The sequence below is a fragment of the Pteropus medius genome, unplaced genomic scaffold (assembly GCF_902729225.1).
Source record: "Pteropus medius unplaced genomic scaffold, Ma_sr-lr_union100, whole genome shotgun sequence".
NCBI lineage: Eukaryota > Metazoa > Chordata > Mammalia > Chiroptera > Pteropodidae > Pteropus > Pteropus medius.
The window spans coordinates 1,145,046-1,158,564 of record NW_024349125.1 but is presented as its reverse complement, the minus strand read 5'-3'; the positions used below and the strand labels follow the sequence as shown (position 1 = coordinate 1,158,564).

Here is a 13,519-nt window from a genome sequence, read left to right as displayed (position 1 = left end):
GTTTCTTCTTTTCCGGGCAGTAGGGGGGAAAGGGTATGTGTTTGTTTGTTTGACAGAGAATAAGCCAGTGTCACGAGAAGCCCCATTCTTTAATAAACGAGGACTCCTGGAAGCTGTAGATGCAGTTTTCAAAAGTGATACTCCAGAGCCTTGGAACAGAAATGCAAAACCCACAGTACTCATTTCATCTCAGTGCTTACCTTGGAAGAACTTAGCGTACTGGATTTTCTAAAAGACGTAAGGAAAACTCATGTAGCGTTTCAGACCACCACACCATAGGATACCATTAAAGGAGACTATGCCTTGATGAATCATCAGTGTGTACTGAGAGAGGACGAGAGAAAATGAGAGAGAACAAGAAGAAAAGAAGGAGTGTGAGGCAGAGCAGATAAAGAACAGTGAAGGAAAAGGCGAGCAGGAAGGAGAGAGGCGGGAGGACAGGGTCCCACTGCTAAAAGACTCTAGAACAATTCCAGAATCTGCTGCATATGAAACAAGAACAGGTATCAAAGGGAGCTGCGCAGATGCATGCCTGTGAAAAAAGGCATTCTACAGCTTCAGTGGTACCAATAATTCAGCAAGCATCTTTTACTTATCTTCCATGTTAGTAAGCAATTAGATATATTTTCATTTTCCTGAGCCTCTGTCCATTTCAGATGTAACATTATCAATTTATTCACTTACTATTTCTATTTATAGTATTACATGTATTTATAATAAACTTTTTTTATTTTTTAAAGTGTTTTTTCTTTTGGAAGCTGGTAGCCATAGTGATTGGTACAAAACCTCTTTTCATGTTACATCTAACACTTAATATTAAATAAGGCTAGTGTCCCAACACAGTAGGCTCATTAGTTGATTAAGTCTTTATCAGTAATGAGTGAAATGCAATTCAAATATGAAGATTAAAAAAGAGCTAAGCATGTTGACAAAAATATAAACAGAAACTTAATTTATGATTTGGCAGTTTCTCTTCCTGGTCACAATCCTTAGAACCTTTCAGTGATTAAAGAGAATAAAGCACTATGAATAAGCTGGGTGTAGTAACAATTTTAAAAGTGACATCGAAAGTAGTTTCCTTTAAAAACCTGACCATCTTATAAATTACAATCATACTGTAAAAGAAAAATAAATAAATAAAGGAAAAGCCGCTGCTCCTTTAATCTTTCTTGGAAATTAGTGGAAGCTTTACAATTTGAATTTAATTCACAAAATTTCAATAATATCCTTGAGATATCAAAACCCTAAAACCACTTCGGGCTTCAAAGACCAAAAAGTGGTCAAGTCGCTGTCCTTATCTGCTGAACTGATGAACGTCAGGATTCCTGTGAGTTTCCAATGGCTGCAGAGCAATGCCAAGTTCTGTAGACCGAGCACCAACAGACCACAGCTGCAGCCCCAGTCTAGAAAACTCTCCATCCTTCAATGTACGTAAGCTGGCTCTTTGTTTAAAAAAATATCTTGATGGCCTCTAAGTGTGAAAGGGCCTCGTTTGGAAAGAGAGAGTAGTACAATGTGGGAGCCAAATTGCTCTGCATAAAGAATGAAAAGGAATTTTGAGTTTTCTTGTGCAGCCTGTGAGGGGAGTCAGGGACCAAAAGAAAAGAGAAGAGGGGACAAGAGTCTGTGGAAGCTAACTAAGGAAAGGAGGTGGCAAGGCCCCTCAATGAACCCTCTTGCAGGCAGAGAACAGCCAACACATTCTCACACAGTGGTGTCTAATGCTCAGTTTTAAGTTGTCACCCAGCCTGAGCTAATGCAACCTCCTCTTCATTGTCAATGAAGTCTGCTCTATATAGCTGCTTTGTGTTAGGGCTGCTTCAAGGAAATCAGGAGAGAAGTTGGCATGCTTGGGGAGTAAGCACAGAAACTAATATAGCGGTTTAGAGGTAGAAACGGCCAGGAAGTGGGCTGTACCGTGCATGAATCCAGAGGACTCCTGCCTATCTGGAGTAGGGGCCTACTGGTATCCCACATGGAGCAGCCCTGGTACCATTTTAGTTTAACTAAAAGGAAAGGGTAACTTCCTAAGGCAGGGGTCCCCAACCCCTGAGCCGCAGACTGGTGCAGATTGGTACCACTTAGTGGCCTGTTAGGAGGAACCTGGCTGCACAGCAGGTGAGTGGCTGGTACGTGAGCAAAGCTTCATATGTATTTGCAGCCACTCCCCAGTGCTAGCATCACCGCCTCAGATCATCAGGCATTAGATTTTCAAAGGAGCACTAGTCCCTGGTGCCAAAAAGGTTGGGGGCCATTGCCCTAAGGGACCATAGCTTGAGGATACCCAGAACATGGGCATTTTAGGAAGGAAAGGATCCTAAAATTTTTTTTAGAGGGAATGTCAGATTTATCGTTTAAAGAAACATCTGGCCATAAAGAGAGTCCAAAATGCTGGCATGTTACTTCACTTCATGGCAATGGTGGAGATGCTCAGTGTCACTGCAGTGCTCACACAGATTTAATCACTGTAAACTCACCTGGAGGGAAAAGGCCCGCAGAGCGGGAATCGGGATCAATGCGGCCATAAAGAAGGCTGTGACGTTGCTGATGGATGTGAGGGCCACGCTGGCTCCTGTGCGCTTCAGGCACTCCCCGGTCCTGTCCTGAGGACAAGAAACCACAGTGCTGAGAGCTGCACAGGGAAGGGTTTCCTCAGAGCACAGACTATGAACAATTTAAATCTCAGCAAAATAAGACAACTGATAGTCTAAAGCACTGACATTAGGGAATATGAAAGGGATATATATCTCTGCCTTTCTCCCTAACACCGGCACTGAAAATGTTTTCAGTACTGTCTACATAGTCACATGTTGTTTGTAGTTATTACTATCCAAAACACAAACTGCAAGATAATGATTTAAGTAAATTTTTAATATGATTTAAAAGGAGATGGGCACCAAGTGATAAAAAAAAACCCTAGAGAAACAAAAGTGTAGTTTGGAATATATTTCCTGAGCTTCTTCTAACTTAGTTCACTCATTTACAGCCAGTAACCCGTCGTCTGACTTGGGATGAAACTACTTTGAGGCCAGATTGAGAAAAATGAAAAGACAAATATTTAAGAACAGAGGGGACTTAGGCTGTCCCCAAACCTTTTTTTCTTTTGTTTTTTTCTATTACCTCAAAAGGGATCCTTTTATTCTGTCCTGTTTCACTAAATGCATGTGCCAGAAGGAAAACATCATCCACACCAACACCAAGAGCAAGAAATGGCAAAACCTAAAGTGAAAACAAAGGACAGTAGATTAGACATGTGAGGTCTAATTCTGATCATTCTAAAGCTATTTAAAGCATTGCCACCAGTGTCCCCAGTGGCTACCCAAGGACAGCTTACATTAATTCATGGTGAAAAATCAAGTTTTTTATCTGATAGTTAAATCCCTAAAGTCTAGCAGTTTTAGCTCGCAGTAGATATTGTACATTTCTATTTCTAAGCCTCACATACAAATTTTTTTTAAGCTAGTAAATGAGAAGAAATATAACTCACATAAAGCAGTGATTCTCAGAGCATGATCAGCATCATTGGGAATTGGTTAGAAATGCAAATTTTCCAACCCCATCCCAGGCCAAATGAATTAGAATCTCTGGGGGTGGGGCCCAGCAATCTGAGTTTTCACAAGCCCTCCAGGTGATTCTAACTAACACACACTAAAGTTCGAGAACCATTGCTTTAATAAATCATCTAAATTCCACTGATAAGTGAAGCAACAAGCACATTCAGATCTTCTGCCCACGGCCAACCGGGAGCAGTCCATTTAGAGGCACAACTCCCTTGAGAAATGTGGCATCCTAGTGGAAAAGGCTGGAAGACCCTTTAGGTGACACGGACACACAGGAGGCCATATAGGAGGCCAGAGCCCGGGGAGGGGTATTGGTCAACAAAGCAGATGGATGGCTCCTTTAGTACCTGAGTTGTTGCAGCGTTAAAGGAAATCCCGATCAATGAGCACAGGCCCAATCCTGCAGCCACTGACAGTGCAACCAACAGGACGCCAGCCAGCCCCACGGCACCCTGGGACTTGGAGCAGTCCCAGCGCAGCATGGTTAAACAGGCATAGGCAAGCTGCAAGCAGAACCATTGGGGTGGGGGGGGGAGGAGATAAAGGGGTGGGGGAGGAGGGAGGAGAGGGAAGGGAAGACACAAAACAAAAGCCAAACATTAGAATGTGTAAGGATTCTAATGTTTTCCCCCACCCATCACCCCATATCAAAACGTAGAACTTATGAAATCCAACGACAAAAATTTACATTACAGACATCACATGAAATGATACAAGTCAAAGACGGGCAAACTGCAAATGAGAAAAAATGCTTTACACGACCACTTTTCAAACTGTTATGAAGGGAGGAGCTCTCTCTTAGATGCACATGTGTGTTAAGAGCAGTTAAAAAGCAGGAGCCGTCATGGAAAGGTAAAAACCAAAAACCAAAATAAACCCAAACTCCTAGGAGAACTGAACTGATTTTTACCATCAGTAAGTAGCCACTGGCCACTCGGATGACACTGACATCTGAGAAGGATTTGAGGATGTCGTCCAGGGTCGTCGTGGTAAAGGAAAGCACCTTCTGAGTGGAATTCTGGGCGACGCTTTGATGAACCACCTGTGGTCACAACATAAAAATGAGTCTCAAATGGAATTAAAGCTTCAATGAGCTTCAACAGCACATGTCTCCTCCACTTACCCACCATTTCTTTTTCTGATTCATTATAAAGAGTTCTACATGATTCAAGTTCGAACTTGGATGCACATTAAATGACCCTGGGCCTGGGACAGTGAAGGTGACCACTAATCAAGTAAGAATGTGGTGCTGAGGTGAGCTGGTGTCACTGAAGTTCACTGCCAGTGCTTTATTTACTTTATGTAGAAGACTGCTATTCCCCTCACCATCACTCTACAACTGATTTTCAGTCCCATCAGTTGCCCGTAATCCAAAACAACTCATTCTTACGGGCACTCCTCCCCCCTTCATTTGCTGGCCACTTTTAAAAGGTCGTATGCAGCTCCGTAGAGGTCACTGCTTGGGAAACAAAGGCCAGCTCCTGTCACATGACCTAACCAAGGGGACTGCAGCTGTGAACAGATTCTATGCCTTGCTAATGTTTTCCAGACACCTTTTCTTGCTGAGCGTTTTTTAAAACACTGTTATGCCTTAGTTCTGGAGTTCAGAACTGGTTACTCAAAATGTTCCTGGGCACCCCAATCAGAATTAGCTTCACCCAGATATTAAGATTTTCAATATCAAAGAAAGGGAAAAAAGTTTTCATCCCACTAAGTTCCCAGAATTACAAACTGTTTTGAAAATAAATTTTAATTTAAACAAGTTTTAAAGTGTCATGCAAATGAAATATTTATTCACTAATCCTGTACCCAGATTCAAATGTGGGCATCAGAACGCTGGCGATTTACCTCCACGTATGTCCTCTGCCAAGCCTCTAGGATGGCTGCTGCCTTATCCTCGTTCCAGTTGATATGCGAAACATACTCGTACCCCTTGAAGTGTTCGTACATCTGCTTGGGGGTCATTAACTGAAACATGGTCTGCAAGGCATGGGCACTGCAGCGGGAGAGAAGGCATAGATTAGCACCCCCAGGAAGCAGCTCTCACTGTGTAAAATCCCCAAGAGCACCCCCAACTCACCTGCAGTCATTCTATCCTTCCACATGAGCACATGTTTCCATTAAAATGGGACCTGAATGGTTATTTTATGTAACAGATTGATGTACCATATTAAAGGTGTAACCTTACAAACCTTTTACAGATAGACCCCAAAATTAAATTAATAAGCAATTTCCTTTCTCAGTTTCTATTCAGTGAAACAGGAAGAGTAGAAGAGTAGATAGCTTGACCAGATATGCTGGCTCACCCCTGCACACTCACTTGTGCAGAAATCCCAGACGAGGACTCTCCCATGGGAGAAACCTCAGACAGTGTGCCTGACACTTGCCGGAGCAGAGTCCACAAGTGCACAGAGGATAATCTTTGGTTAGCTGTCATTTGTTGGTCTTTTCTTTTACAGGCTATGATGAAGTTTAGCTCATATCATTTAACTCTATATGCTATGACCAGCATCTCTTGCCTGTTTTACACTTGCCCTGACTTTCTACATAACGGGCAGATCTAAAAAACCCTATGGTCATTAACTATAGTCTGGATGACAATGACAAATCTGCTCTCAAAAAATTACCCACAAGGTGCCTTTTGAGCTGGTCTGGTTTGCTAACATTTCCTAATATTCTATTACAGCGGACGGCTAGCGAGGATAACATTTAAGTATTAATACAAATACACCTGCATATGTCAGAAGGGAAGTGGGTTCTCAGAACAGGATAAAAATGAGATGGCTTAGATTTTCCTCTATGTGTTAGATTACCTGACAAGCTTCCCAGTGCTGTTCTTGACCGTGCCACCCACAATCAGCTCCTCCTGCCAGTGCATATACTTCCTGGATAACCCATGACATCCGCCATTCAAAACAAGGGCCATATCAAGAGGCTAAAATAGAAAGACAGCCACATAATTACGAGAATTAGCAGGCAGGTCACATGCCTTGTTAAAATCCAGTGCATTCAGGGCTTGTTTGTTTCAGAGAGAGCATTAAAAACAAGGCTAATGAGAGGCGTATGGCAAATCTTACAGCAAAATTTCACTCTATAAACAAACTTAGTTCCATAAAAAAGTCACTGAGAATGAAATCTTACAAATGAAAATAATAAAACAAAAAATGAGGGGAAACATCACATTTTTCTCTCTGCCCATCTGGAGAAGAATGTACTCACTTTGGTTGCATTTTTATTGGGGGCTGTGGCGGGGCAGTCTGGATCAGCCGGATTGAGGCAGGGCCGGTCCATGTAACCATGACCAACTTCTGCCTTATTCAGCATTTCCTCCCAGCTGTCCACTTGATAGTTTATTTTCTTTAACTCTTCTAGGAATTCCAAAGGGTCAAAGTTTGTCCACTGCAAAGGAGGCTTACCTCTGTGAAAGAAATTAGGAGGCAAGACAATGAAAAGAGGCTTCTAAACCCTTAGTGAAATAACAAGACTACATGTATTGCATATACTGCATCCGATTACACGAGGCTTTTTAGTAATGCTGCCATTCTAGGACCCTGGCATAAAAAATGCTCCTTTCAAGTCAGGAAAATAACTCATGAATGAAGATGGCAAGCAGAGAACTGATAAATGAACGAAGGCACAAAGAATCTTTACTTGCTGATATATCGTTTTTAATACCTAAAAACAAAATTAGTTAGTGGCTGGTAAGCAGAAGACCGAGATTCAAAATTAAGACCAAAAAAGGGGGGTGGGGGTGCACAATGTCAAATTAGCACTTGCCAGCCTAATAAATGCTTTGTCTATGTCGTCAATCAAAATATTTGATCTCCATTACCTGCAATAATCCCATACTTATGAGCTCTCCCTGACAGCCTGGCAGTCAACCCCGTAAGCCCCCTGCTGCCTCTGCCATCACCGCCATCAAGGCCACTTCCCCCCACACTCACTTTTGAATTTGTGCTGTTGACAGACCAGAAAGGCTTTTGGCTGCCTGTTATGTGGTTCAAACCACACTGTAGCTGCTTAACCAGGCTGAAGTCATTATTCAGAATCTCCCAACCAGAAAACACAAAACCCCTTATTTCCCATCTAAAACTGTACACTGAAGGTCAGGGTATGGCCACTGCAAATTGCTTTTGCAGATATGTGCAAGCTAGGACAGAAACAATAACCCAAGCACTAACTCTTGCATAATTAACTGAAAATGTCGACACTGATTAACAATTATTCTTTAAATGGTTTGGTGTATATAATATCCAACTGCTAAACTGTGAAGCATCCTCTACCAGGGGCCTTCAGATAGCAGATTTCCCCCTTAAATGTCATTAATGTGATCCAAAGGAAAGTTAGCATTTTACTTCGCAGGAAGATCTTGAATTTTAACTCAAAATGTTTAGTTCTGACATGTACTCACTAATAAGTTCTCTTCTTAAAAGATAAGTTAAACCTACTTGAGTGCCTAATCTGCAAAACTGCAAACATTTTTAAGAGCTAAAAAAATCACACATTCACCAAAATCATTTGCATTTTATTTGCATATAAATAGGCTGGTAAAGTGAATGAAATTTAATGATGCCTACAGAACTTTTTTTGAAGAGAAAAAATATTCTGCTGAAGTCCCATCTCTTCCAACTATTCATTCAAAGAATACACATGTAATTTCAACGTTTTTATTTCTTGTTTAAAACTGAAATAAACAATGATAAAGTAACATGAGAAACATTCTAGAGCCTAGAAATCACAGACAACAGAAAATAAGATGATACACTTACAGTAGGTATGCTGTCCCCGATTGTAACTTGGCCCCTTCCCAAAAGCAGTCCAAAGGTGTAATGATTAAACAAGGGTAAAGATATTCTATTATCTGTCAAAGTTAACAAGAAGAGGCTATGCATTAGGCTAACACACACCACTAGGATGGTTTCAGAATTCCTGAGAATTTTTTTTGCGAACAAAAAGAAAACATACCTGATCCATGTAACCTGTTTCTGTGATAAGTTCTCCAGATTTGTAACACAAATGTTCTAATTTCCACTGCCTATTAAATAGCAGAGACAAAAATTTCTCATTGTAATAAAGTGTGGAAATCAGCACAAAATCAGAACTATAGAACATACAAAGAATGGCAATTTTGATCACTTTTAAGTATCTGTCAAAACGAGCAGAGCTTTTGCCAAGTAGAGACCCAACAAGCTTGCTTTAATGAATAGATAATACTCAATTGTAATTAACATGTGGGGCGTTTATGTAAATGATGCTATCAAAGTACTAGAGAAGTCTTGTTCTCTTAAGTGTTCTCCCAATAATCTTGTTTACACCATTAATCTGCTTTTCACATACATTAAACAACTTCAGGGCAGATAACTCAGAGCTGAATTGTCACAAATTCAAAATAAGTGGGGACTAAATCAGTAAGGATTATAACGTATTAACATATATTCAGGTGCGGAAATATTACTGACTTTTTTTTTTACTGGCAGATAATGGCCTTATTAACAGAAAGTGTTCAAAATGAACTTTCCTGCTCTTAACTCTGGAAGCTACAAAGCATTGCCAGGTAGATCAATTTTCCACTTTATAGCCTTCTTGTCCTATCAAAATGATATTAAATATAACGATCAATAATTACCTCTTTTATCTATCATCTACATATTATTATAGCGTTCTGTTACCCCTAGAAGAGCGCTATATAAAACCCATGCCTTTAGGGAGATAAGTCTAATTCAAAAAAAGGAAATTTGGAGACAGTGGGGATGGGAAATCCAAAAGAAGAAGAAGAAAAAAAAAACCTTCCAAACTCCTCTTCTGGTCACCCTAAGAAGCACTCTGGACTTTGTCCTCTTTCCTGTGCACCTGCCCACCCATCCCTTAGCTCTGTGCTAAAACGGCATCTTTCTGCTAAGCTTTCTTTGGCCAGTACAATTAAATGACTCCTTTCTCTTGAAAATTTTGGAGCACTAAGTTGGTCAGATCTCCTGCATGACACCTGGAGCACCTGCAGTGGGGACTGCCTGTGTTTGGCTTTGTACCTGCTTATCTGTATTGAGATCTTTCTTCTTCTCCCTAACCAGACTGTTGGCTCCTAAGAGTAGGACCCAAGATATCCATCCATCATCCATCTACCCACCCACCCCTCTATATCTTTATATTTTAATTCTACATAGCGTCAACAGAGGCTATCTAGCATGAGTAGGTTTCTAACTTAATATCACTTGATCAATTAATTCTTAATTCCCCCTTCTTGAGAAGAGCATGGCTGTGCATAAGGAAAAAACAAAAAACAAAAAAACAAAATGCCCAACACTGCCTAATTGTATCAATCTAATTCTCCATTTTCTCACTTGAAATATTAGATGGGTTGAACTAGGTGTTCTTTAAAGTTCATTTCAATGCATAAAAGTTCTCTGGTTCCATCTCAGCTTAAGAGTGTAATTTCATAGTACAGATGTGCACATTTTCTCCTTAGGTGTGTAAGTGACAAGCCCCCTCACAGTAGGTTCCCATTATATTAAGAATGCATCCAACATGCTCACAGTGGCCCTGTGACACCCATTTCCCACTTGCAAACTTCGCAAAACTGCACTGGGTGGTTGCTTCCCCAACAGCGCTCCTGACAGACTGGGAAGGCTGTGTTGGTAAGAGCCAGGATGTGCTGTGCTCTCCAGCCAAATCTGCCTGACAAAAGTGCTAAAATACCTCCTTACATTTCTGAGAGCCCTTTCATTTACACATATATCTGCCTTTGTTCTGGGAAACTCCTGAAGGTCATGGAGCAAACATGATTATGGCTTAGTTTACGCATGAAGAAACAAGAGTATGCCAAAGATATGTGACTTGGTCCCAAGTCATGCTGGGCCCTAGGATCCTGTCCTCCAGCCAGATCCAGTTAAGACCACAAGAAGTGGTGGTTACAGCAGAGACATGCACAGATTTTCATTTTATTTTCTCCCTCATTCTCCCTGGCCACTGACTATGTGTCTACATTGCTACTTTACTCTGTCTGTGGAAAATAAACCGTAATGGCCAACCACTCAGTTAAGAGGTGGTGAAAGCCTATTGGGGTGGGCTGGACTTATATAAATGTCAACTCAGTGGTCCCCTGGAAATGGGAGTTAGTGATAGTCATTTTGACAGTTCAGGGAGGAGGTCCAGTTGAAATCATCAATTCAGGTAGTCAGGCAATCAACGAACTCCAAGTGTCTGCCCTGATCTAAATGCTGTATAAAAATGAACAAGATGTAGTCCCTGCCCTAAATAACTCACAGTTCAGATAGATAAGAAAAAGCGCCGTTAGTTTTGTTACACAACTCTTCCTATGCTGTTACTATACCTACAGGGTTATTACATTAGCCATGAAGCTAACTGGTAATATTTTGTAAAGTTGTATATGTGTCTACCTTATTCCACCTGTCAGTAGCAATTCACCATAGTGGCTCAAGCCCCTATTTGCTTTGTGACACATACCAACAACTATCAATATCTTCAGTGAATACAAAGTAAGAAGTAACTTCTTTTTCTTTTCTAGTCTTTTCTTATTCCTTGTAAGTTGACCACAGGCAATTCAAAATCTAACTGTCCTAAAAACGTATATAGCCACCCAAATGGCTCCTTGAAGGATCATACTCATTTGGGTATAGTGGCAGGACACTAACCAAAAATACATTATAAAGTACTGTATTTGGTTGGTTACCAAACTCTGGAAACAAATCAAGATTTTAGAAAAATCATTTCATTAAAAAATGATATAAATGAACACCCCAGGCATATTTCCAGGGCAACCTTATTTACTAAAACAAAGGGGCCTATGCCAGCAGCCCCTTCCTACCACCTTACCTGTTATACATATAAACGTGGACCCGGCTGGCCTGGAGTGCCGAGTCCAGATGTTGGCGGAGCGCTTCTGTGGTCAGGACATTAGCACCTTCTTCTTTCGGGGTCTGAATCATGAGTTGAGGATTAAACATAGCCTCTTCTCCAATCTTCTGGCGAGTATAATTTAATTCGCGACTCACTCGTCCACCAACTGACAAACGTAAAGGTTTCAATTAGAACAGCAAACCCCCCACAAATTCATGTTCCATCTGTTATCTCACTAAGAAGCACAGGATACATGATAAATACACTCTGGCCATGAAAATACATGACTGATGTTTGAGGAATAACATTTGTGTTATTGTTATCGACAATGTTAACTTTACCAATAATAAACACAAAAAAATACTCACTAAATCCATTAACAACTGTCCTGCCTATTACATGCACCAATCTAATGCATATGTGCTTTGTGCACCTTCTAACTAATGCACTGTATGTACAAAGGGAGGAGGTGGCAGGAAAACTTGAGACACCTTTTCCTTGCAGACCAGACCAAATACCTCTGCTGCAATTTCTTTCACTTGTATAAACAACGCTCCCCTGCAGCACATTTCAGGATAAATGGCTTCAATTTATACTCTTCTAAAGAATCTAAGCAAAGGTAACAAAGAAATGTTTCTCCTTGTGGAAAAAGAAACAAGTAAAGGTGACAAATGTGTATTCGGCACAAAACTTGCCAGGAGAAGATGAAGAGGATTCACAGATGCACGCAGGGAAATCCTACTGGAGAGGAACCAAATGTGTCAGGAGTGGCTGTCATGGGCCGGCACTGGAACCTGGTTCCAGCAGACTTACCTGGTCAGCACTCAGAAAACCCAGATGCCAGGTTCTAAGCCACCTAGAGGCCAGCAGCTTGTGTTCCAGGAGCTGCCCAGATGATTCTGAACCTGCTAATGAGGCCAGTACTGGCCTCAGCACCAACTTGGCCCTCCAATAGGCTGGCCAAAGTTGGGCATGCTAGGAGCCAGTGCAAGGAGGCACTTGAGGTACATGTGACGTTGTTGCTGCAAACTGCTTTTTTGTCTTCTTCCTCAAGTCCTAGGTTGTATTTCAATTATGGTTTTAGAACAGTCCAAGCTCAGAATGCTGAACCTGGCTGGGAGGTATGGTGGGAAGGAAGGGGAGGGGAGGGGAGTAGAGTGGTGAGGTCAAGCCCTGAAGGGTGTTTTGATCTCATTCAGTCAAGAATAAGGGGCTGGAAGGGAAGGGGCTGGGAGGAGCAACAGAGAATCCTAGAGCCCCCTCCCCAACACAACTCCAAGGCCTATAAGTGAGTCTGAATAGTTCCTGAAGGCATTGATAGTGAATGTTTTCTGAGAAGCAGACTTTACGCTATCATTTAGAAAGAGCCTTCAGTGATCATTGCAGCTTTCCCATGAGGAGGAATCCTTTTCCATCAAGTTTAGTATGCAAGGACGTAAACATTTGGTTTGGGCAAGTAAATAAGTACTGGGAACGGCGGGTTGTTTAGTTCTCTTGGCATATTTTATAAACAAGGGGGCAGGCTAGAAAGCAAATAATGCCCTCATTAGGAAAACTAGTCCAGATTCACAGACTGGCAAGATCATCTGTGCAGATTCACGCAGATGGCCGAGGCCACCTCGGAACTTTATGAGATGAGGTTGAACAGACTGTGTGGGTGTCAGAGAGAAGCAGAGAGGGAAAGGGGAGGGGGAGTAAAGGAGTTGGGGAAGAGTGGGAAAATTATCAGTTGGTTACATAAAGTATTAAGAGCCCTCCAACAGAAAATTTTGACAAATGCCTTGGGGAATTAGGGAGGACTTTGTAATCAATTTGAGGTATGAGAAAGACCACAGGAAAACATAGGAAACAACTGGCAAAGGAGAATGAATTTACAAAATGCTCCTCTAAAACTGCCTGCAGGTAGGGTCTGACTCCTTTTGGCAGAAATCACAATACATTACTTCAACCAATTAACAAGTGAGCTGAATCACACTCAATCTACCTTCTCTAGAGACAGAAAAGCTGTTCGAGGCTAAAAAGCCAATTATTAGCCCAGAGGTCACTTCTGAAAAGCTACAGAGCTGCATACCAATAAAGCTCCAAATAGCCTTTTTCAAAACAAA

The 13,519-nt window shown here is 41.4% G+C and overlaps 1 protein-coding gene across 3 annotated transcripts in view; it reads right to left on the bottom strand.

The window, feature by feature from the left end:
• PTCH1 (patched 1) overlaps positions 1-13,519 on the bottom strand; it is a 60,689-nt gene that overhangs the window by 28,919 nt on the left and 18,251 nt on the right. For 2 of the 3 annotated variants that reach the window (XM_039880459.1, XM_039880461.1), the window contains exons 3-12: positions 11,391-11,580; positions 8,526-8,595; positions 8,330-8,421; positions 6,780-6,978; positions 6,374-6,495; positions 5,409-5,556; positions 4,471-4,602; positions 3,908-4,063; positions 3,121-3,219; positions 2,478-2,603 (exon numbers count right to left, since the gene is read on the bottom strand). In XM_039880459.1, the coding sequence (XP_039736393.1) occupies positions 2,478-2,603; positions 3,121-3,219; positions 3,908-4,063; positions 4,471-4,602; positions 5,409-5,556; positions 6,374-6,495; positions 6,780-6,978; positions 8,330-8,421; positions 8,526-8,595; positions 11,391-11,580 (1,334 nt within the window). The remainder of the gene's footprint in view (positions 1-2,477; positions 2,604-3,120; positions 3,220-3,907; positions 4,064-4,470; positions 4,603-5,408; positions 5,557-6,373; positions 6,496-6,779; positions 6,979-8,329; positions 8,422-8,525; positions 8,596-11,390; positions 11,581-13,519) is intronic. The other variant, XM_039880460.1, reaches the window with a different exon arrangement.